Source organism: Trichogramma pretiosum, unplaced genomic scaffold (genome assembly GCF_000599845.2).
Source record: "Trichogramma pretiosum strain Unisexual culture from Peru unplaced genomic scaffold, Tpre_2.0 scaffold61, whole genome shotgun sequence".
Lineage (NCBI taxonomy): Eukaryota > Metazoa > Arthropoda > Insecta > Hymenoptera > Trichogrammatidae > Trichogramma > Trichogramma pretiosum.
The window spans coordinates 656,519-680,730 of record NW_019641638.1 but is presented as its reverse complement, the minus strand read 5'-3'; the positions used below and the strand labels follow the sequence as shown (position 1 = coordinate 680,730).

The following is a 24,212-nucleotide window of genomic DNA, read 5'->3' as shown; positions in this document are numbered from 1 at the left end:
CAGCATCGTTGGAGCTAAAAATTACCTATTTTTCTTTTTATATAAAAAGTGGGACGATTCAATTGCGAAATTAAAACCCGAATGAATTAAGGATGCAGCGGATGAAAATCCTGTAATGAGATTAAGGTCCAAGCAAATTTATAATTTGATAATGAAACGAATGTTCAAAGTTGAAAAAGAATTAAAGCCAGTAAGAAGACTCGGAGTTGCAGTTACTGTGGTTAGATTATCTAGCAGAGTCCTTTGCATATGAAAAAACTTCCATTCGACTTTTTTTAATTGTAAATATTTGTTTTTTGATCTAATTGTTAACTTGGGTTTGAATTTCTTTTTAGAATTTTTTGCAATTATATCGTTAATTTACTTGGGTTACTTGGATAAAATTGAATTGCTCATTTGATTAGACTTTAATTTTTTTGTACGACGTTGTTGACGTTTTTTAAAGAGGTTGCATTCGTATAATCTATTGTTGTTGTCAAAGAAAGGTGGTCGAGGATATCTTACGTTCATTTTCAAGATCTCTCATGAGAGAGAAATCTTGAAAAATTAAGTGATGGATTATTTGACGTGCTTGGCAATTATTGTTTAAATTTTTCGAATTTTTGATTTCGATACTTTTTGAGAGTCTATTGTTCGATACTGCGTAATATTGATATTTTTTTATGGTATAGTGAGAATCCAATTAATTGTCAACTTACGCGATAAAATTACAACAAAAAAGCAATGGTCATTCATAAATGTATCATTTCATAAATATATCACTTTACCAGTCTAAAATTACTCCGATTACGCGCGTTGAATTTGCGTCGTTGGCGCATACTATGATACAGCATTCGAAGGAATAAGTTAATACTAGGTTTTTTAAGATTAAATTATGTCATACGCAAAATGTTTTATTGCAATAAGTACACTGAGAAAAAAATTTCATTGAAACAATCACGAAGTTCAAACGAATCTTCGAAGTTCTAGTTTCATTCAAAATATTATTACTAAATATTTCATTGATTTAATAATCCGTAATAAAAAATGAGTCTAATGTTTTGCCCCTAGAAGGCATTCGGCAACTATTTTTTCGTTTCCGCAAGTGACGAAATATCTTTTAGATTGGTATATAAGGAAGGTTCATCTTTATATAAGTAAATAAGCGAGCGCCCCTAAGTAAGCATTAGTGTCGCGTTATCGTTTACAAGCGTGTAAATGCGTTAGGTTATAGAATGTATGTTAAGGCGATGCCTTGGCCACAATTTTTACCGACCTAGCACGGAAAATGTATATTGAAATAACTTTTTTACTAGACCGATTTTCAAAAACGGCTCTGTGGAGCCCTCCGTATTGTAGCTGTGAATAACTGCACCAAATTTCAGCCAATTTCATCGGATAGTTTTCCCGGAAAACGGGATCAAAATTTTTGAATAATGTTTGTAGGATAAAAAATTTTGATCCCGTTTTCCGGGAAAACTACCGGATGAAATTGGCTGAAATTTGGTGCAGTTGTTCACAGCATCAATACGGAGGGCTCCACAGAGCCGTTTTTCGAAAATCAGCCTGAAAAAAAAGTTACGAAAATATACATTTTCTGTGCTCGGTCGGTAAAAATTGTGGCCAAGGCATCACCTTAAAATAGCGTGAAAAATATTTATAAAATTATGTATGTAAAATAAAATAACTTCTTTAAATCTAAAATAAAATAATGGCTGTTAACTGATATCAGTGTAAAAGAGTTCAGAGAAGTCAAAATCAAAACACAAAAATATATTTTATATTCTATGCCTTGGCCACAATTTTTACCGACCGAGCACGGAAAATGTATATTGAAATAACTTTTTTACTAGACCGATTTTCGAAAAACGGCTCTGTGGAGCCCTTCGTATTGATGCTGTGAACAACTGCGACAAATTTCAGCCAATTTCATCGGATAGTTTTCCCGGAAAACAGGATCAAAATTTTTGACTAATGTTTGCAGGATAAAAAATTTTGATCCTGTTTTCCGGGAAAACTATCCGATGAAATTGGCTGAAATTTGGTGCAGTTGTTCACAGCATCAATACGGAGGGCTCCACAGAGCCGTTTTTCGAAAATCAGCCTGAAAAAAAAGTTACGAAAATATACATTTTCTGTGCTCGGTCGGTAAAAATTGTGGCCAAGGCATCACCTTAAATAGAAAATAAAATCAAAAAATTATTTTATTAAAATTTTCGAAATATTTTATCAAAGCAAAGAAATTTTTAATTGTTTTTACAAAAATATAATTGCTAGAATTAAATTGTGTTGCAATTAATTAAATTATTTTGACAAATCAACTAAATATTTAGTTAACTCGATTATATGTCGTGTATTATTATTCAAATTAATACTTTGTTTCAATTAAATAGTTTGTAAATTTTAATAGAATATTTCATAGAATCAATGAAATTAATCAATTGATTGCCCGCGATGAAATAATTTCGTTGAAACAATGAAGCCTTAGTTGATCGGGCCAAATATTTTTCTCAGTGTATGCTTGTAAATAACATTTACTGCGCTAGTGGCCGCTACCCAGCGGTGACCAGTTCAAATATTATTACTTATATGAAAAATTTTCTAAAATTACATGTACTGCTGTAATAATAAAAGTTTTCATTTAGCTCAAATCTTTTTGAAAAAATCTCAAATCTCAAAAACGTTGGTATGATTATGTACCCCATTCATGTGAGTTTTGAGGGTAGTTTTTTGTCCAAATCATTTGTGACACATCTCTTATTCAATAGGTTTGCTGGGTCCGTGCATTGACTTTATATGTTTATCAAGGTCACCTTTTCGTGCACTTGTTTTCTGGCAAATTCCACACTTGAAAGGTTTTATACGATCGTGTACGGCATTTATGTGGATTTTGAGGTTTGCATTTGCTCCAAATGATTTGTGGCAAATGTTACACTTGAAGGGTTTATCACGATCATGTACTGTACTTACATGAGATTTAAGAGTAAATTTTTCCCCAAATGATTTATGACAAATCTTACATTCGAAAGATTTCTTTCGAATATGAACTCCACTTATGTGTCTACTGAGAGTATTACTTGCTCCAAACATTTTGTGACAAATTTCACATTCGAAGGGTTTGATACGATTATGAACTGCATTTATGTGATACCTGAGATTTTTTTTTTCTGCAAATGTTTTATGACAAGTGTCGCATTCAAAGGGTTTGATACGATTATGAACTGCACTTATGTGTTTATTGAGGTCACCCCTATATCCAAATGATTTGTGGCAAATCTCACACTCGAAAAGACTGTTCTCTTTATGTACCATATTAATGTGAGCTTCTAGTACATTTTTGTATCCAAATGATTTGTTACATATATCACATTCGAAGGGTTTGCTCCTATTATGTACATTATTGATGTGACATTTGAGGTATTGTTTGTGTGCAAATGATTTTTTACAAATATCACATTCGAAGGGTGAATTCCGATTGTGTACAACATTGATGTGAATTTTGATGTATTGTTTGTGTGCAAATGACTTGTGACAAATTTTACACTTAAAAGGTCTGCTACGATTGTGAACTGAATCAATGTGACGTTTCAAGTAATGTTGGTATGCAAATGATTTGTGACAAATTTTACACTCAAAGGGTTTGCTCCGATTATGCACTGCATTTTTGTGAGTATTGAGGTGACCTTTGTGTCGAAATGATTTGTGGCAAATCTCACAGTCATATGATTTAATGTTCTTGTGCGTCTTATTAATATGTCTTTTTAAATTTACTTTTCCTTTAAACTTTATTGGATACTTTTTACATCTATAAGACACTTTAGTTTGAATCTTTTTTTCTACTATTTTCCGCTCCTCGGATTCGTGAAACTTCAATCGGAACTTTTCTTGAAATCTACAGTTATTATCGTAATCGAACTCTTTTTTAATCAAAATTATTAGTCTTTTTCCATTCAAGTCATTTGCCTGAATTTCGTTTTCTACGTTCAAAATAGATTGACAACTTTCATACTCAGTTTTGTGAATGCTTGTCGATGAAGGCTTTTGTTCAAGTTTAAAATCACTGCACTCAAAATCTATAATTATATTTCTGTCTACGTCATTGCTCTGATTTTCATTTTCCACTTGTACAGTACGTAGGCAATTTTGGCGTTCAGTTTTGCAGATGGTTGGCGACAAAGGCTCCAGTTTAGGTTTAAAATCACTGCACTCAAAATCTATAATTATATTTCTGTCTACGTCATTGCTCTGATTTTCATTTTCCGCTTGTACAGTAGGTAGGCAATTTTGGCGTTCAGTTTCGCAGATGGTTGGCGACAAAGGCTCCAGTTTAGGTTTCAAATCACTGCACTCAAAATCTATAATTATATTTCGGTCTACGTCATCGGTCTGATTTTCATTTTCCACTTGTACAGTATGTAGGCAATTTTGGCGTTCAGTTTCGCAGATGGTTGGCGACAAAGGCTCCAGTTTAGGCTTAAAATCACTGCACTCGAAATCTATAATTATATTTCTGTCTACGTCATCGGTCTGATTTTCATTTTCCACTTGTACAGTATGTAGGCAATTTTGGCGTTCAGTTTCGCAGATGGTTGGCGACAAAGGCTCCAGTTTAGGCTTAAAATCACTGCACTCGAAATCTATAATTATATTTCTGTCTACGTCATCGGTCTGATTTTCATTTTTCACTTGTACAGTATGTAGGCAATTTTGGCGTTCAGTTTCGCAGATGGTTGGCGACAAAGGCTCCAGTTTAGGCTTAAAATCACTGCACTCAAAATCTATAATTATATTTCTGTCTACGTTATTAGTCTGATTTTCATTTTCCACTTGCACAGTAGGTAGGCAAATTTGACGTTCAGTTTTGCAATTGGTTGTTGATAAAGGCTTCAGATCAGGTTTGACGTCTTTGCACTCAAAATCTATGAAAATTCCTTCATCTAATTTTCCACTCTCTTTCTCGTGTTTTACCTACAATAAAAATTGTGTGATAGTTTCTAATAGTCGATCAACAGAACATAATTTAAATCATTTAACTCACCGATAATTCATGGAACAGAAAAGTTTCAACATTTTCGGCTTCACAAGAGTCCCTCGAATCGCATTGATCGTCGTTCACATCGGGCCAGTTATCACTCGGCTCTTCCTTCACTCTGAAAAATAAATAAGTGCGATGAATCGATCGCTTCAAATAGTCCGGGCGCTGGTGATATTTGAGTAAACTCGCGAGATCTCCTCGGTGAGTTGACGGATTTCTATGTTTTTTGGGTCGCTGAAACCGAATTTGAATGTCGCCTGGCCGAATTTCTGGTAAATTTTTTGTTATGAACAAATTAATTGTTTAAACGGCCATATCTTGTAAAATATTGAAAATAGATTGCAACAATTTGTTTTTATTTTAATCGTCTTTAAAAAACGAAGAGATTCTATTAACCCATTAAGTCCCAAGAGGACGCTTTGTTGACACTTATTTCGGTCGCTGTATTTTTGATGAAAAAAGGGGTCAAAAAAATATGCGAGTACCCTGCTAGAAAAAATCAGGTGAAAAATCATGCCAAATCGTAAGGTGATTTTTTTTTTTTAATTTTAAAAAATTGGTAAGAATTGTCAGTAACTTTCGAAATTATTATTTACCACGAAATTATATACGTCATATTTGAGAGTTTAATTAATGGTTAAGGTGATGCCTTGGCCACAATTTTTACCGACCGAGCACAGAAAATGTATATTTTCGTAACTTTTTTTTTCAGGCTGATTTTCGAAAAACGGCTCTGTGGAGCCTTCCGTATTGATGCTGTGAACAACTGCACCAAATTTCAGCCAATTTCATCGGGTAGTTTGCCCGGAAAACAGGATCAAAATTTTTTATCCTGCAAACAGTAGTCAAAAATTTCGAGCCTGTTTTCCGGGAAAACTACCCGATGAAATTGGCTGAAATTTGGTGCAGATGTTCACAGCATCAATACGGAGGGCTCCACAGAGCCGTTTTTCGAAAATCGGTCTCGTGAAAAAGTTATTTCAATATACATTTTCTGTGCTCGGTCGGTAAAAATTGTGGCCATGGCATCACCTTAACTTCAGAGAAGTGAAAAAGTTCCCCGAGACCTGGGCTTGAACCGGTGATCAGTCGGTTATAAGTTCAGCTCCCTACCACTTGAGCTATTCATTGATTATACGCTAACCGTCGAAAAAGTTATATGAATAAAAAATGTGTATCCATTATTTTCAAGTGCTTTTATCTTATTATATTTATATTAACATAAAATAAAAACTAGTTGAACAATATATAATTACTATTAGAAAATCTGGCTTTCGCTTTCACTCTGGATGAGCTCTAGGTAAGGATCCGGACTCGGAGGTGACTTTCTTGAGGAAATCGTAATTTTTTGAAGACAATGACAACCCGGGTAGTCCGCTTAGTAAACCAGGTTGAAATTGAACGCGGCGATGAATTTCTTCAGGTAATTGAATTTTTTGTGCGAGAATATCACCTAAAGTAGCCTACACTTGGCTCTGGGTGAGAACTGAACTTCACGATGACTTTCTTCGGGTACTCGTGGTTTTCTCAGCGACTATGAAGACCCAGGTGGTCCACTTTGGTTCATCCAGGCACTCACACAACAAGTTCGACTTCCTGAAGGAAGTTATCGCCGCGTTCAATTTCAACCCGGTTTAATAAGCGGACTACCCGGGTTGTCATTGTCTTCAAAAAATTACGATTTCCTCAAGAAAGTCATCTCCGAGTCCGGATCCTTACCTAGAGCTCATCCAGAGTGAAAGCGAAAGCCAGATTTTCTAATAGTAATTATATATTGTTCAACTAGTTTTTATTTTATGTTAAGGTGATGCCTTGGCCACAATTTTTACCGACCGAGCACAGAAAATGTATATTTTCGTAACTTTTTTTCCAGGCTGAAATTCGAAAAACGGCTCTGTGGAGCCCTCCGTATTGTTGCTGCGAACAACTGCGACAAATTTCAGCCAATTTCATCGGATAGTTTTCCCGGAAAACAGGATCAAAATTTTTTATCCTACAAACAGTAATCGAAAATTTCGATCCTATTTTCCGGGAAAACTATCCGATGAAATTGGCTGAAATTTGTCGCAGTTGTTCGCAGCAACAATACGGAGGGCTCCACAGAGCCGTTTTTTGAATATCAGCCTGGAAAAAAAGTTACGAAAATATACATTTTCTGTGCTCGGTCGGTAAAAATTGTGGCCAAGGCATCACCTTAATATAAATATAATAAGATAAAAGCACTTGAAAATAATGGATACACATTTATTATTCATATAACTTTTTCGACGGTTATAGCGTATAATCAATGAATAGCTCAAGTGGTAGGGAGCTGGACTTATAACCGACTGATCACCGGTTCAAGCCCAGGTCTCGGGGAACTTTTTCACTTCTCTGAAGTTAACCATTGAGGTGATGCCTTGATCACAATTTTTACCGACCGAGCACAGAAAATGTATATTTTCGTAACTTGTTTTCCAGGCTGATTTTCGAAAAACGGCTCTGTGGAGCCCTCCGTATTGTTGCTGTAAACAACTGCGACAAATTTTAGCCAATTTCATCGGATGGTTTTCCCGGAAAACAGGATCAAATTTTTTTATCCTGCACATAGTAGGCAAAAATTTCGATCCTGTTTTCCGGAAAAACTACCCGATGAAATTGAGTGAAATTCGTCGCAGTTGTTCGCAGCAACAATACGGAGGGCTCCACAGAGCCGTTTTTCGAAAATCAACCTGGAAAACAAGTTACGAAAATATACATTTTCTGTGCTCGGTCGGTAAAAATTGTGGCCAAGGCATCACCTTAATTAAACTCTCAATTATGACGTATATAATTTCGTGGTAAATAATAATTTCGAAAGTTACTGACAATTCTTACCAATTTTTTAAAATTAAAAAAAAAAAAAATCACCTTACGATTTGGCATGATTTTTCACCTGATAATTCACCTGACTTTTCACCTGATTTTTCAACTGATTTTTTCTAGCAGGCTATAGCCTGTTCTTGTGTGAAATTTAATGCCCTTTTAGAATCTGAGCTCCGATTTTCGAAAAAATAATCAGGTGAAAAGTTATAGATGATTTTATAAAAAAAAAACGTGATTTTGAAAAAAAAATGTTTTACTTTTTGATTTGTTAAACGCTCGCTCGTTTCTACACTCGAGCTCGGAAGGCTGTAACTTGACATCTACTTGACCGATTACTTTTCAAGACAGCTTAACATTTTCGTTTTTGATGTACTTTCATTTGAACTGAGTTGACACGTTGTTTTAATAATTTATCTCAGCTAAAAAGGCGTATAAACAAATGGAAAGTACGTTAGATTCATAAAATTACGTTTACAAACGTCTACAAAATGCTTTATAAACAATTTTATTAACATGAAAATTATACTACATCATTGTGTAGGTTATTACTTTCAAAATAAGATGTCGATGAGCTCGTGCGCACTAATACGAGCCAAGTTACATTGAAAGATAAAAAAAGGACGTATTTCTAGTAATTTTTCACTAATTATTGCATAACTTTTTTTCTAGTGAACGGATTTTCAATTAATTTCATTCAATCTTTTCGTTTTTTAAAGACAAATAAAATAAAAACAAATTGTTTTCATCTATCTTCAATATTTTACAAGATATGGCCGTTTAAACAATTAATTTGTTTATAACAAAAAATTGACTAGAAATTCGGCCAGGCGACATTCAAATTCGGTTTCAGCGACCCAAAAAACATAGAAATCCGTCAACTTGCCGAGGGGATCTCGTAAGTTCACTCAAATGTCACCATCGCCCGGACTTAAAAAAACAAAAAAAAGTAATACCTGATTGGGTCCTTTCCGCTTGCCATCACTCGCTCGATTGTTTGTAATTTAACTGTTAAATATTCACGACGATATTCTTTGAGAAAATACACGAGGTTGAGCCCACAAGTAACCAACACTTTTCGGATACAAATTCTCACTGATGACTGAACGCGCCACATGCTCGTGAAATCATTGAATAATTTTGACTGTCTGCTGACAATTAACAGCACAGGCGCTGGTATAGAGTCGGCTCGCGTCAGGTATCGTCATCAGTGTCAGCCGATCAGAGGTCATTTTACACGGCTCCACTTTTCGGCCGTTCTCTTTTTTATAAGTCATTATAAGTTATTAAAAAAAATAAATAAAAAATAAAATAAGTTATAAAAAAAAGATAAAAATGAATAAAATAAAAAATAAGATAAAGAGATTAAGATTATTACTTTAACTTTCGAAAAATATCGTATTAAGTCGTTTTGTTTGTCAGCTCATTGGTCGACGAGTAACATCTCTTCGTTTCATGATTAGTCGACATTTTTGGTCAAACTTTCCCATCATTTTTGGTGCGAAAATTAAATGCAGCGTTAGTTTAAAAATTTAAATATTTACAAATTCATTTATTATTTCAAATTCTCAAATTTCTTAATTGAATTGTTGTAATTTTTATTCAAACTTTGTCAAAAAAAAAAAATTATATTAATAAATAAATAACACATTCGTTTAAAGTCTTTTCCATTCCTAGAATTGATATGGAGCTAGCATAACTTTTGAATAGAGGAACAAATCTAGATTGGGTCAAGTTACTTTATTAGGTAATGTTTGACGCAAGAGGCGTTGAAAATTAATTTTTTTAATAAACCTATTTTGTCGTAAAAGTACTTTTATTTTGACCAGATCAGTTTCATTTTTGTTGTGTATATGTTTTAAGTTCATAATCTAAAATGTGTAACACATTTTCTCTGAATTAGATTACTATTTAAGACTCAATACCTTATAAACTTAATATGTTATAGTAGGGCTTTTTCACAGTCGTCAGTGACGGTCAAAGAACGACCAGCTGATTTGCCTGGAGGCAAAACAAAGCGACCGCCCATATACTTTACATTTCAAAGTTGGATGGTAAAAGTACTTGTAATTAGTTTACCGTGCAGTAAAAAAAACCGCTGCCAATGTATTGGCAAGTAGCTTCCTCATATTTTTTTTTAACTTTGAAATATTAGTATTGTCTTTTCACATTCTTTTTATAATTGTAATCTAATTTTTTTCCAATATTATTGAAGTTATATTTTTAACTAATATTATAACCGAAAAGTAAACGCAGGGAAAATTCGAAAGTAACGCATTTATGCAATTTTTCTACGTATAGTTAATTTTGGCCTGTTAAGTGTATATGCAGCATTGCGCATAGCAAATTATAGAATTTTTCAGAGACTCGAACACTCGACCTTTCAGCAGTTATCGAATAAACATTTTGTATAGCACTCTAACCCAAAAATCGCCCCCACATACATGCCAAAATGTGTCAGAAATTCGATCTAGTATATAGAAATATCATTAAATATATCCTACGATAATTATGTACGAAAGCCTAAATGGAGCCCATCACAAAATTTCCTCTATGAGGGAGCAATAAACAAAAAATATCTGGAGAAAGCGGAAATCCTTGTGTATCAAAATAATCGAAGCGGTATTTAGTTAAAGTATTTAGTTTGTAAATAAAAAAATATTGTAATTTCGCCTTTTTTGTCTGTGATATTGCCAATAAACACTAATAAAATAGTTATTAAAATTGGTTTTTTGGGTCACAATATAAACTCTCAAGCAGGGAAATTTTTATTCTTTCAAATTACCAACGAAAAACTATGAAACAATCATAATTTCGAAAAATTATGAAAATGATCTCGCAATCGTCTTTTATAACCCAACCAAGTCTGCTATTGGTGTAAAGATAATATTCTTAATTACGATTGTTTCTTAATTTTTCGTCGGTAACTTCAAAGAATAAAATTTCCCTGCTTGAGAGTTTGTATTGCAACTTAAAAACCACTTTTAATAATTATTTAATTGACAATATTTATTTACAATATCAAAGAAAAAAAGCAGAAATTTCAATATTTTTTTATTTATAAACTAAAGACTTTAACTAAAAACCGTTTCGATATTTTGATACACAAAGATTTCCGCTTTCTCCAGATATTTTTTGTTTATTTTTTTAGTGCACGGTAAACTAATTACAAGTACTTTTACCAACCAACTTTAACATGTAAAGTATACGGGCGGTCGCTTTGTTTTGCCTCCATGCAAATCAGCTGGTCGATTTTTGACCGTCACTGACGACTCTGAAAAATCCCGATATTTTAAATTTGATACTTAAAAAAAGAACAAGTAAACTTTAAGGAGATAGTTCTTTGCCAATGAATTACCAACGGTGTTTTATTGTGTATATTTTTAATTGAATTATGTTATTTGCTTGAATTTTAATTTATTTCGAGGTATTATATCGAATTTTCGCTCATAACTGCAATTCTTGAACAGAACTAAATTCATTTGTATACTTGAGTTTTAACCTTTACTTGATACACTGAAGCAAAATCAACCCCACGCTTTTTCTACGTTTTTTAAAGTATCCAAATCGACAAAAATTATATCTATTATTAAACATATTTACTTTCAATATTTCAATATCAAACTTCGTAAAAAAGTTTTAAACAGAAATATTTAATAGTTTATTTATTTATTAACAATGCATTTGATAGGGTACAGAAAAACCCCAGTGTGTCAAGTACGTTACACCAGGAAAGTGTGTCAAATAAAGGTTAATTCGAATGAATTTTTTTCTTTAATTTTTCATCGATAAATTTTGGCCTAATTATAAGTTTTGGTAGCGAGTGTCCGAGATCGCTGACGCGGTCTCAACTTTCATTGTCTCAATTGACAATTAAAGTCAAATTAAATAAAAAAAAAAAAAAAATGAATGTGAATAAACAAATACGTATCATATACACTACGATTCATGAGTAAAGACGCGTGTGCGAAGCTATAGCCCGAGTCGTATTTTATGAGAATGGATTTGTCATTGACCGAGCAGCGCTTGCACGAAATCTTAAAGCACAAATGGCACAAATGGCACATTGGTATAAAAATTCTTTACTCATGCCCCTTGAAGTATTGTTAAACAAAATATTAAAACCAAAATTTGAGCGTGATCCGATGTATCAGTAAATTTCCAGGTGTATTCATGTTTGAAATAAATTAAGGCTTTGAATATTCATTTTTTAAAGTATGCTTTTATTATAAAATGATTGTTTAGTATGAGCTTTTCAGCTATCATGTGCTGTGATTGTATCTATTTTGTACATTCTGGTATTCAAAATTATTCACAACACATCTTGACATCTCTCATTCAGAGAGTTTTCTACGATTATGTACTGTTCTTATGTGAGATTTGAGGGAATCTTTGCGGCTAAACGACTTGTGACAAATATTACATTTGAAGAGTTTGTTACGATCATGTACTGAATTAATGTGTCTTGTGACTTGTGCTTTTTGTCCGAATGATCTATGGCAAATGTGGCATTTAAAGGGTTTGACACCATTATGTACAGTATTTATGTGAACATCACGCCTTCTTTTTTCTCCAAAAAATTTGTGACAAATTTCACACTCGAAGGGTTTGCTACGATTATGTACAGCATTAATGTGAAATTGTAGGACAGTTTTGTATCCAAATGATTTGTGGCAAATCTCACATTCAAAAAATTTGCTCTTATTATGCACTATCCTTATGTGAGATATAAGGTGATCTTTACGGCTAAATAAATTGTGACAAGCATCGCACTCAAAGGGCTTACTCCGATCATGTACTGTAATAATGTGAGTTTTAAGGGAAGTCTTACGGGCAAATGAATCATGACAAATCTCGCATTCGAAGGATTTGCTGCGATTATGAACCGAACTGATGTGATTTTTGAGGGTACCCTTTTGTCCAAATGATTTACTACAAATATCGCATTCGAAGGATTTGCTGCGATTATGAACCGAACTGATGTGATTTTTGAGGGTACCCTTTTGTCCAAATGATTTTTGACAAATATCACATTCAAAGGGTTTTCTCTGATTATGTACAGCGTTAACGTGAAGTTTAAGGTAGCTTTGGTAGGCAAATGATTTATGACAAATCTCACATTCGAATGGTTTGCTCTTATTATGCACTATTCTTATGTGAGATATGAGGTGATGCTTACGGCTAAATAAATTGTGACAAGCATCGCACTCAAAGGATTTGTTACGATCATGTAGTGTATTTATATGAGTTTTGAGTGTATCCTTCTGGCTGAATAATTTATGACAAATCTCACATTGGAAGGGTTTAATACGATTATGTACTACATTCACGTGCCGTTTGAGGTGACCTTTTTGTCCAAATGATTTATGACAAATTTTACACTGAAAGAGTTTTCTATAATTATGTACTGCGCTAATTCTCTCATGTACTGCATTGATATGTTTTTTTAGACTCACTACTCGTTTGTAAGTTTTATGACACAAATGACAGTTTAATGATAATTCGGTTTGAGTCCTTCTTTTCATTTTTTTCATCTTCTTAGATTGGTCAAACTTCAATCGGAACTTTTCTTGAAATCTACAGTTATTATCGTAATCGAACTCTTTTTTAATCAAAATTATTAGCCTTTTTCCATTCAAGACATTTTTCTGAATTTCGTTTTCTACGTTCAAAATGGATTGACAACTTTGATACTCAGTTTTGTGAATACTTGTCGATGAAGGCTTTTGTTCAAGTTTAAAATCACTGCATTCAAAATCTATAATTATATTTCTGTCTACGTCATTGCTCTGATTTTCATTTTCCACTTGCACAGTAGGTAGGCAAATTTGACGTTCAGTTTTGCAATCGGTTATTGATAAAGGCTTGAGATCAGGTTTGACGTCTTTGCACTCAAAATCTATGAAAATTCTTTCATCTATGTTTCCACTCTTTTTCTCGTGTTTTGCCTAAAATAAAAATTGTGTGATATTTTCTAATAGTCGATCAACAGAACATACTTTAAATCATTTAACTCACCGATAATTCATGGAACAGAAAAGTTTCAACATTTTCGGCTTCACAAGAGTCCCCCGAATCGCATTGATCGTCGTTCACATCGGGCCAGTTATCACTCGGCTCTTCCTTCACTCTGAAAAATAAATAAGTGTGATGAATCGATCGCTTCAAATAGTCCGGGCGCTGGTGATATTTGAGTAAACTCGCGAGATCTCCTCGGTGAGTTGACGGATTTCTATGTTTTTTGGGTCGCTGAAACCGAATTTGAATGTCGCCTGGCCGAATTTCTGGTAAATTTTTTGTTATGAACAAATTAATTGTTTAAACGGCCATATCTTGTAAAATATTGAAGATAGATTGCAACAATTTGTTTTTATTTTAATTGTCTTTAAAAAACGAAGAGATTGTATTAAATTAATTGAAAATCCGTTCCCTAGAAAAAAAGTTATGATTATGCTACATCATTGTGTAGGTTATTACTTTCAAAAGGAGATGTCGATAAGCTCGATCGCACTAATACGAGCCAAGTTACAGAGGTTGAAAGATAAAAAATGGACGTATTTCTAGTAATTTTGCACTAATTATTGCATAACTTTTTTTCTAGGGAACGGATTTTCAATTAATTTAATAGAATCTCTTCGTTTTTTAAAGACAATTAAAATAAAAACAAATTGTTGCAATCTATCTTCAATATTTTACAAGATATGGCCGTTTAAACAATTAATTTGTTCATAACAAAAAATTGATCAGAAATTCGGCCAGGCGACATTCAAATTCGGTTTCAGCGACCCAAAAAACATAGAGATCCGTCAACTCACTGAGGAGATCTTGCAAGTTTACTCAAATATCACCAGCGCCCGGACTAAAACAACAAAAAAAGTAATACCTGATTGGGTCCATTTCGCTTGCCATCACTCGCTCGATTGTTTGTAATTTAACTGTTAAATATTCACGACAATATTCTTTGAGAAAATACACGAGGTTGAAACCACGAGTAACCAACACTTTTCGGAAACACTTTCTCACTCGTAAATTCAAATTCTCACTGACGATTGAATGCCCCACGTGCTCGTGAGAGTATCGAAAAATTTTGACTGTGTGTTGACAATTAAGGAGGCTCTTCGGTGTTAGTTTTCTCACAGTGAGAGAGCGCCGAGATCATGCATGATGCAGTACGCACGGCAGTGCGCATGCGCCGCGCTGCTCAATTTCCAGTCCGAGCTGTCAGCTGATGCGTCGTCTGTATTGCTGATATACTTTAAATTTGTATAAAATAAATTGTTTAAACAATTTCTGTATCTATATTTTTAATAATTAAATCGATTTGTTATGAAATTAAAACAAATTTATACTTTTCGTCAATTGAAATTGTAACTTTCAGTTTAGGGCGATTTTGAATTTCGCGCGCATAGGGTGCTACGCGGGTGCCGCGTCGTTTCAGCGTGCATCACGAAACCGAACATTCAACGTGGAATATCTTCTAAACTAGCATGTTTACCCCAATTTCTCAAGATCCTATCGTAATTAGTATAATTTTTTCTTTCAGGAAATACTAATTTTATCATGATGGTCCATTTCTACGAAAAGTTATTTACAAAAATAGGTGACCTCCCATAAGAGCCCCGTGTAAAAAGTGCGATTTTCAAAGTCATTTTTCTCGGAAACAAGCATGTTTACCCATATATATATTTTTTTAATGATTTGTACAATTCTTACGAATCGATTGATATAGGTTTCATCTTTAAAATTATCGAAAGAGCCTCCTTAACAGCGTAGGCGCTCGTATAGAGTCGGCTCGCGTCAGGCATCGTCATCAGTGTCAGCCAATCAGAGGTCATTTTACACGGCTTCACTTTTCGGCCGTTCTCTTTTTTATAAGTTATTATAAGTTATTAAAAAAAAAATATATAATAAAATAAGTAATAAAAAAAAGATAAAAATGAATAAAATAAAAAATAAGAGAAAGAGATTAAGATTATTACTTTTACTTTCGAAAAATATCGTATGAAGTCGTTTTGTTCCTCAGCTCATTGGTCGACGAGTAACACATCTTCGTTTCATGATTAGTCGACATTTTTGGTCAAACTTTCCCATTGTAATGAGCCCTTTTCTGGCCCAATTACCTCGTTAAATAAATGAACTTACTGTTGTCTCTCAATGCTCTTAGCGTAGTGTATAGGGAGAGGGTTTACAAATAAGATTACAACATTCATTACTTTTGAAATGCACACATAGATTTATTTACGAATTTAAATTTCTCTGCTTAACAAATATTTCTTGGCTTACTGCTTATGTAGACAAATAGAGTTCTTTAAGCGGTGTTGGTACTTTGTTTCGGATAGGCGGCTGCTGTAGAGTTGAAAGCTGTACTTCAATGAAGTGATAGGCCCAAAGCCTGCTGATCTGCAGTACTTTTTGATGATCCTCTAGCTTCAACAGCTAACAGATTTTGGAGATGAATTATTCTCACTGCACTTTAATTCACTTACAAAACTTTAACTATTTAGTTGGTAAATATAAATTACTTTCATACAGAGCTTCGCCCTTGTTAACCGTTACAATTTTTCTGATTGATTGACCGTCATAGCTCTGCCGTGCTCAACTGTAATATCCGATCTGCTCTCGAGCTTGACTTTTGCCCAGCTTATATACTGTTCAGTTTTTCATACTCATTCGTCAACATGTTTTCAATATGCTTTCACCCCTTGCTTACTGAAAAGCAGAGGAAAGCGCATATCAGTAATTCGCCGAATTATATTGCTTAATTGTTGTGACTGCGACCTGTTATTGTACATGTTGGTCGATACAAAGTCATGCCCTTCAATAATTTCCATTGTAATCATACTTTTACGCGCGTGTCATTATATGTTTAATTTCGTACATAAATTTCATACAGTACTCATTAATCTGTGCGCTCACTCACACAGTGCCGCGACCACTCATACGTGCGAGCACTCATACAGCGTTGCGCTTGCCTATGCGTGTGAACACTCATACTGCGGCACGCTCGCCTGTTCGTGTGTTCATTCATACCACTACCTTCTTATAAGAGATGTACAATTCTGTACGCTTCTTGTGACGCATCTTTCTTTCTAGGGCATTTATAAAATAAATGATCGATAGATCATTACACCATCATTTTTGGTGAGGAAATTAAATGCAGCGTTAGTTTAAAAATTTAAATATTTACAAATTCATTTATTGTTTCAAATTCTCAAATTTCTCAATTGAATTGTTCTAATTTTTATTTAATAATTATTGAATAAAAAAATAATCATCAAACGTTCAAACTTTGTCAAAAAAAAAATTATATTAATAAATAAATAACACATTCATTTAAAGTCTTTTCCATTCCTAGAATTGATATGGAGCTAGCATAACTTTTGAATAGAGAACAAATCTAGATTGGGTCAAGTTACTTTATTAGGTAATATTTAACGCAAGAGGCGTTGAAAATTAATTTTTTTAATAAACCTATTTTGTCGTAAAACTACTTTCATTTTGACCAGATCAGTTTCATTTTTGTGGTGTATATGTCTGAAGTTCATAATCTCAAATGTGTAACAGATTTTTTCTGAATTAGATTACTATATTAGACTCAATACCTTATAAACTTAATATTTTATAATATTTTAAATTTGATACGTAAAAAAAGAACAAGTAAACTTTAAGGAGTTAGTTCTTTGCCAATGAATTAGCAACGGTGTTTTATTGTGTATATTTTTAATTGAATTATGTTATTTACTTGAATTTTAATTTATTTCGAGGTATTATATCGAATTTTCGCTCCTAACTGCAATTCTTGAACAGAACTAAATTCGTTCGTATACTTGAGTTTTAACCTTTACTTGATACACTGGGGCAGAATCAACCCCACGCTTTTTCTACGTTTTTCAAAGTATCCAAATCGACAAAAATTAAATCTATTGTTAAACATATTTACTTTCAATATTTCAATATCAAACTTATACAGTCTTTAAAATAAACTTTTCAAAAGTTCGTAAAAAAGTTTTAAACAGAAATATTTAATAGTTTATTTATTTATTAACAATGTATTTGATGGGGTGCAGAAAAACTCCAGTGTGTCAAGTACGTTACACCAGGAAATTGTGTCAACTAAAGGTTAATTCGAATTTTTTTCTTTAATTTTTCATCGATAAATTTTGACCTAATTGTAAGTTTTGGTAGCGAGTGGCCAAGATCGCTGACGCGGTTTCAACTTTAATTGTCAATTGAGATTTAACAAATGTAATTGTAAATTGAGACAATGAAAGTTAAATTAAATAAAAAAAAATGAATGTGAATAAACAAACACGTATCATATACACTACGATTCATGAGTAAAGACCGAGCAGCGCTTGCACAATATCTTAAAGCACAAATGGCACATTCATTTGGTATTACAATTTTTTGCCCATGCCTCTTGAAGTATTTTTAAACAAAAGATTAAAACCAATATTTGAGCGTGATCCGATGTATCAGTAAATTTCCAGGTGTATTCATGTTTGAAATAAATTAAGGCTTTGAATATTCATTTTGTAAAGTATGCCTTTATTATAAAATGATTGTTTAGTATGAGCTTTTCAGCTATCATGTACTGTGATCGTATCTATTTTGTACATTCTGGTATCCAAAATTATTCACAACACATCTTGACATCTCTCATTCAAAGAGTTTTCTACGATTATGTACTGTGCTTATGTGAGATTTGAGGGAATCTTTGCGGCTAAACGACTTGTGACAAATATTACATTTGAAGAGTTTGTTACGATCATGTACTGAATTAATGTGTCTTTTGACTTGGGATTTTTGTCCGAATGATCTGTGACAAATGGGGCATTTAAAGGGTTTGACACCATTATGTACAGTATTTATGTGAACATCACGCCTTCTTTTTTATCCAAAAAATTTGTGACAAATTTCACACTCGAAGGGTTTGCTACGATTATGTACAGCATTAATGTGAACTTGTAGGACAGTTTTGTATCCAAATGATTTATGGCAAATCTCACATTCAAAAAATTTGCTCTTATTATGCACTATCCTTATGTGAGATATAAGGTGACCTTTTTGTCCAAATGATTTGTGACAAGCATCGCACTCAAAGGGCTTACTCCGATCATGTACTATAATAATGTGAGTTTTGAGGTAAGTCTTACGGGCAAATGAATCATGACAAATCTCACATTCAAAAGGTTTACTCCGATTATGCACTTCCATAACGTGTTGATTTAAGATTTGCTGTCTTCTAAATGATTTACGACAAATCTCACATTCAAAAGGTTTGCTAAGATCATGTACAGCATTTATATGAGTTTTGAGGGTACTTTTTTCTCCAAATGATTTGTGACAAATATCACATTCAAAGGGTTTACTACGATTATGTACTGCGTTGACGTGACGTTTAAGGTAGCTTTGGTAGGCAAATGATTTATGACAAATCTCACATTCGAATGCTTTGCTCTTATTATGCACTATTCTTATGTGAGATATGAGGTGATTTTTACGGCTAAATAAATTGTGACAAGCATCGCACTCAAAGGATTTGTTACGATCATGTAGTGTATTTATATGAGTTTTGAGTGTATCCTTCTGGCTGAATAATTTATGACAAATCTCACATTGGAAGGGTTTAATACGATTATGTACTGCATTCACGTGACGTTCGAGGTGACCTTTGTGTCGAAATGATTTGTGGCAAATCTCACAGTCATATGATTTAATGTTCTTGTGCGTCTTATTAATATGTCTTTTTAAATTTACTTTTCCTTTAAACTTTTTTGGATACTTTTTACATCTATAAGACACTTTAGTTTGAATCTTTTTTCCTACTATTTTCCGCTCCTCGGATTCGTGAAACTTCAATCGGAACTTTTCTTGAAATCTACAGTTATTATCGTAATCGAACTCTTTTTTAATCAAAATTATTAGCCTTTTTCCATTCAAGACATTTTTCTGAATTTCGTTTTCTACGTTCAAAATGGATTGACAACTTTGATACTCAGTTTTGTGAATGCTTGTCGATGAAGGCTTTTGTTCAAGTTTAAAATCACTGCATTCAAAATCTATAATTATATTGCTGTCTACGTTATTGGTCTGATTTTCATTTTCTACTTTCACAGTAGGTAGCCAACTTTGATGCTCAGTTTTACAGATGGTTGACAGCGGAAACGGTTTTTCGAGTTTAAAATCTTGGCACTCAAAATCTATGAAAATTTTTTCAGTTAATTTTTCCTGTACCATCCCAGTCTCAACATTTTCGGCTTTGCAAGAGTCCACCGAATCGCCTTTATCATCGTCGTCTGCATCGGGCCAATTATCGTTCGGCTCTTCCTTAACCCTGAAGAATAATTAAGTTAAATCTATCGATCGCTTCAAAAAATATAGTGGCATAAAAAAAATTAATACCTATTCGTGTCCTCTTTGATTTCCATCGCTCGCTTGATTATTTGTATTCACTGTGAATTTTCACGATTTACACTAAGAAAATATTTGGTGTTAAACGGCACGAGTAGCTAACAGTTTTCAATAATTATAGTAAACATGTGGTCACTGAGAAATTCAAATGCTCACTGACGAATGGCGACTGAACGCACTGCTCGTATGACTGCGAGATGATCCAAAGATTTTGATAGCTCCGTGTCGATACTTTCCTCCACTACTATCGAGCGTCGATTCACCAGTGTCGAATAGCAACGTACGGCTATACGGACGTATACTCTCGTATGTCATTAAAACTATTCTAAGTATATGTATGTGTGTGCCTTACTACCGGTGATATGGAGCCAGCATAACTTTTGAATAGAAGAACATATCGAATTTGGGTTGGGTTACTTTGTTAGGTAACATTAGTCGCAAGAAGAGTTTAAAATTAATTTTTTTAATCAACCTATTTTGTCGTAACTGTATACTTTTGACCAGATCAGTCACATTTTTTGTGGAGTACATGTCTGAAGTTCGTATTCTCAAATTTGTCAAACATTTTTTCAAAGTAAACTTAAAATTTCAATTACATTTTTAAGAGTCTTTGATAATAAATTTTCCGCGGCTTTTATTATGACTATTTTTAATTAAACTTGATGAATTGGTTTAATGGAATTGTTAATTTGCTTGAATTTTTTAAAGAAATTTTTCGAAGTTTCTCCCCCAACTATTGTTTTTGAACATCGATACATTTTGAGCTATTTGTAAGTTTTAGTAGCGAGTGGCTAATATCGCTGATGCGGTATCAGTTTACATTGTCTCAATTGACAATTAAAGTCAAAGTAAATTAAAAATAATGAATGTGAATGAATAAACACGTATCATATACACTACGATTCATGAGTATAAAGACACGTGTGCGAAGCTATAGCCCGAGTCGTGTGTTATGAGAATGGATTTGTCGTTGACCGAGTAGCGCACGCACGAAATCCGAGAGCACGAGTGGCACATACATTTGGTATAACAATTTTTTACCCATGCCTCTTGAAGTATTGTTAAACAAATGTCCAGGAGTAGTCATGTTAGAAATAAATTAAGACCTTGGATATTCATTTTTTAACTTATGCCTTTATTGTAAAATGATTGTTTCGTATAAGTCCACTTATACCTTTGTACAAGGCTCAAATGCACATAGTAGTATCCTGGAGCGTTCAAGTAACGTTCTGGTCTAGGCAAGCAAGATATTAATTTTTTAGCCTATACCTTTCAACAATAGGAATCATATTGACTAGAATAGTTAAAAAAAAATGGTCATGAGTGTAGGTAGCAGCTGACGCTCGTAAGCTAAGCATTTCTCAAAAATCATTCTATACTTATGCCACTTATCTGGTTGGTAGGAAACAACGATAATGATTCATTTGTAAAGAGCTATGCTCTCAGCTCTTATTTTGAGTTGAAAAATTGTTATCCCCAATCTGTCGGTTTATCAAAACCCCTACGGACGTACGCTCGTTTTTCGCATCTTTTCTTTTTTCATCCCAAAAGCGCAACCAAAACGAATTTAACCTCGACAATAATAAACACGAATTAATTCCGTCGCGTTTTACAGACGAGTTCTGCCAGGAGTATCCGCACAATCTGCTGCCGACGCCGGGCTACTGGATCGAGTGCTCGCGCCAGCACATCACCACGGACGCGCTGCACGACGAGTCGGAGAGCGACCGCGAGAACAACACCGACGGCGAGCTCGGCGGCGGCGGAAGCGGCAGCGGCGGCGCCAATGATCAGCAGCAGGACCAGGAGCAGCAGCAGCAGATCCTGCGCAGCCGCCACGAGCGCTACTGCCTGCTGGAGGAGAACGAGGGCCAGCTGGACGGCGATGGCGAGCCGCCCAAGAGGAAGACCACCATCGAGGAGCAGTGGGAGAAGAATCTCGGCTTCGAGCTCACCAGCGTCGAGCAGGAGATCTACGAGAAGTACTTTTATGGAACCGAGCACTGGAATTACTTCACCAACGACGAGGATCTCGGGCCTGTGATACTGAGCATCAAGCAGGAGACGCTGAACTGTCGGGATCAGTTTCGCATTCTGGTCAGGGCGATCAGTTACACGGTGCACGGATTGATACCCGCCAGCTGCGTCTTTGCCGATAGGTGAGAATAAAGTTTTTCTCTCGTGTGTGTATCAATTTTCCAATATGCGTGCGATAATACAATCGATAAAGCATATAACACGGGAGGACAATTTCTCATCTCCTCGGGTCGTCGTCGTCGTCGTACACGGTCGTAAAGCTCGAGTATTTCGCGCCAACGGCGGTATATATATATAGTACAGTAGTGGCAGCGGCGTATCGGACGAGTAACACACAGAGAGATAGAGAGAGAACTTATCACTCTGGCAAATAACTCGCGAAACTTCTCCATCTGGTGCGCCATAAGGAGCTTTTTCCCGTCCCTCTCTTGCAAGCTCTCTTACTGCGATAGATAGATACGTGTATATATATATGTACGGTGTTATATACGGCGCAAAAGCTTGGCACAAACTACTGCCGTGGTATTGCGAACGTCTTAACTTTCTCTCCTCGCTGCACGTATACCTACGTACTAAGAGAGAGAGAGAAACTCGTTTGATGTCCTCTCCTTTTATTATACCTTTTTGTGTGCGCGCGAGCTGTTAACTTTTTCTTTTATTATAATGTACACACGCACACGCACACGTATAGATACAATCGCGAGGAGGTGGTGCGCAGCCTCGGCAAGGAGGTGAACATCAATCCGCCGCTGATACTCGGCCAGCTGCCCGACACGCCCGAGGAGCTGCTCAAGCTCGACCAGGTCTTCATCAAGTCCGAGCTCAAGGTGGGCGTGATCTACGTCAAAGAGGGCCAGAAGGAGGAGGAGGAGATACTCGACAATAACGAGGAGTCGGCCCTGTTCGACGAGTTCCTGTCCATACTCGGCGACAAGGTGCGCCTCAAGGGCCACGACAAGTACAAGGGCGGCCTCGACACCGTCCACGATCTCACGGGCCTCTACTCGATCTACACCAATTGGCGCGGCATCGAGATCATGTTTCACGTCTCCACCCTCCTGCCCTACGAGCGCCACGATCCGCAGAAGCTGCAGCGCAAGCGTCACATCGGCAACGACATCGTCTGCGTGGTGTTCCTCGAGGCGGACAACACTCGCTTCTCCCCCGCCTGCATCAAGTCGCACTTTCTGCACACGTTCATACTGGTCCGGGTGAGTCCGCGCATCAAGCGCAAGGTGACGCGCTACGAGGTCTCGGTGGTGACTCGCGACGAGGTGGGCGCCTACAAGCCCTACCTCTGGGAGCAGAGCGTCTTCGAGAAGGGCCCGATGTTTCGCGAGTGGATGCTCACGAAGATCGTGAACGGCGAGCGCGCCTCGTACTCGGCGCCCAAGTTCGCGCGCATGCAGGAGCGCACACGCAGCCAGATGCTCGAGGACATCGTGGCCAATCTGCAGAATCACGCGGAGACCGGACAGATACCGAAGCCCTATAGGCGCGGCTCGTGGCGGCCCATCGGACACATGAGGCCCTCGTCGCCGCTACTGGACTCGGTGCGCGACCAGTTCGAGGATTACGACCAGCTGGCCAAGGACTTCACCCGGGTCTTCCTCAACAGCCCGGACAATCTGGCCGTGAACGCCAATCTGTTCGACGTGTCGTTCCTGGTGCCGGGCCAGGCCAAGCAGAAGGTGCGCTTCATCGGTGTGCGCGCCATACTCGGGGTTAGGAGCCGCGTCTTCCAGGAGATGCTCTACGGCATACAGACGGGCTTCGGCAGTCCGCAGGTGCCCGTGGCGGAGCTGCTGTCGAGGCCCGCACCGACCCTGCTCAGTCCCCAGAAGCCCAAGAGCTCGAACTTCCTGCAGGTGCCGGACGTCGAGAGCCCTAGGTAAGCGCGAACTTT

The 24,212-nt window shown here is 35.8% G+C and overlaps 1 protein-coding gene across 4 annotated transcripts in view; it reads left to right on the top strand.

Moving 5' to 3' along the window:
* Window positions 1-24,212, top strand: part of LOC106654195 — a 126,893-nt gene that overhangs the window by 97,896 nt on the left and 4,785 nt on the right. For all 4 annotated transcript variants that reach the window (XM_023459476.1, XM_023459475.1, XM_023459478.1 and 1 more), the window contains exons 11-12: window positions 21,885-22,428; window positions 22,998-24,197. In XM_023459476.1, the coding sequence (XP_023315244.1) occupies window positions 21,885-22,428; window positions 22,998-24,197 (1,744 nt within the window). The remainder of the gene's footprint in view (window positions 1-21,884; window positions 22,429-22,997; window positions 24,198-24,212) is intronic.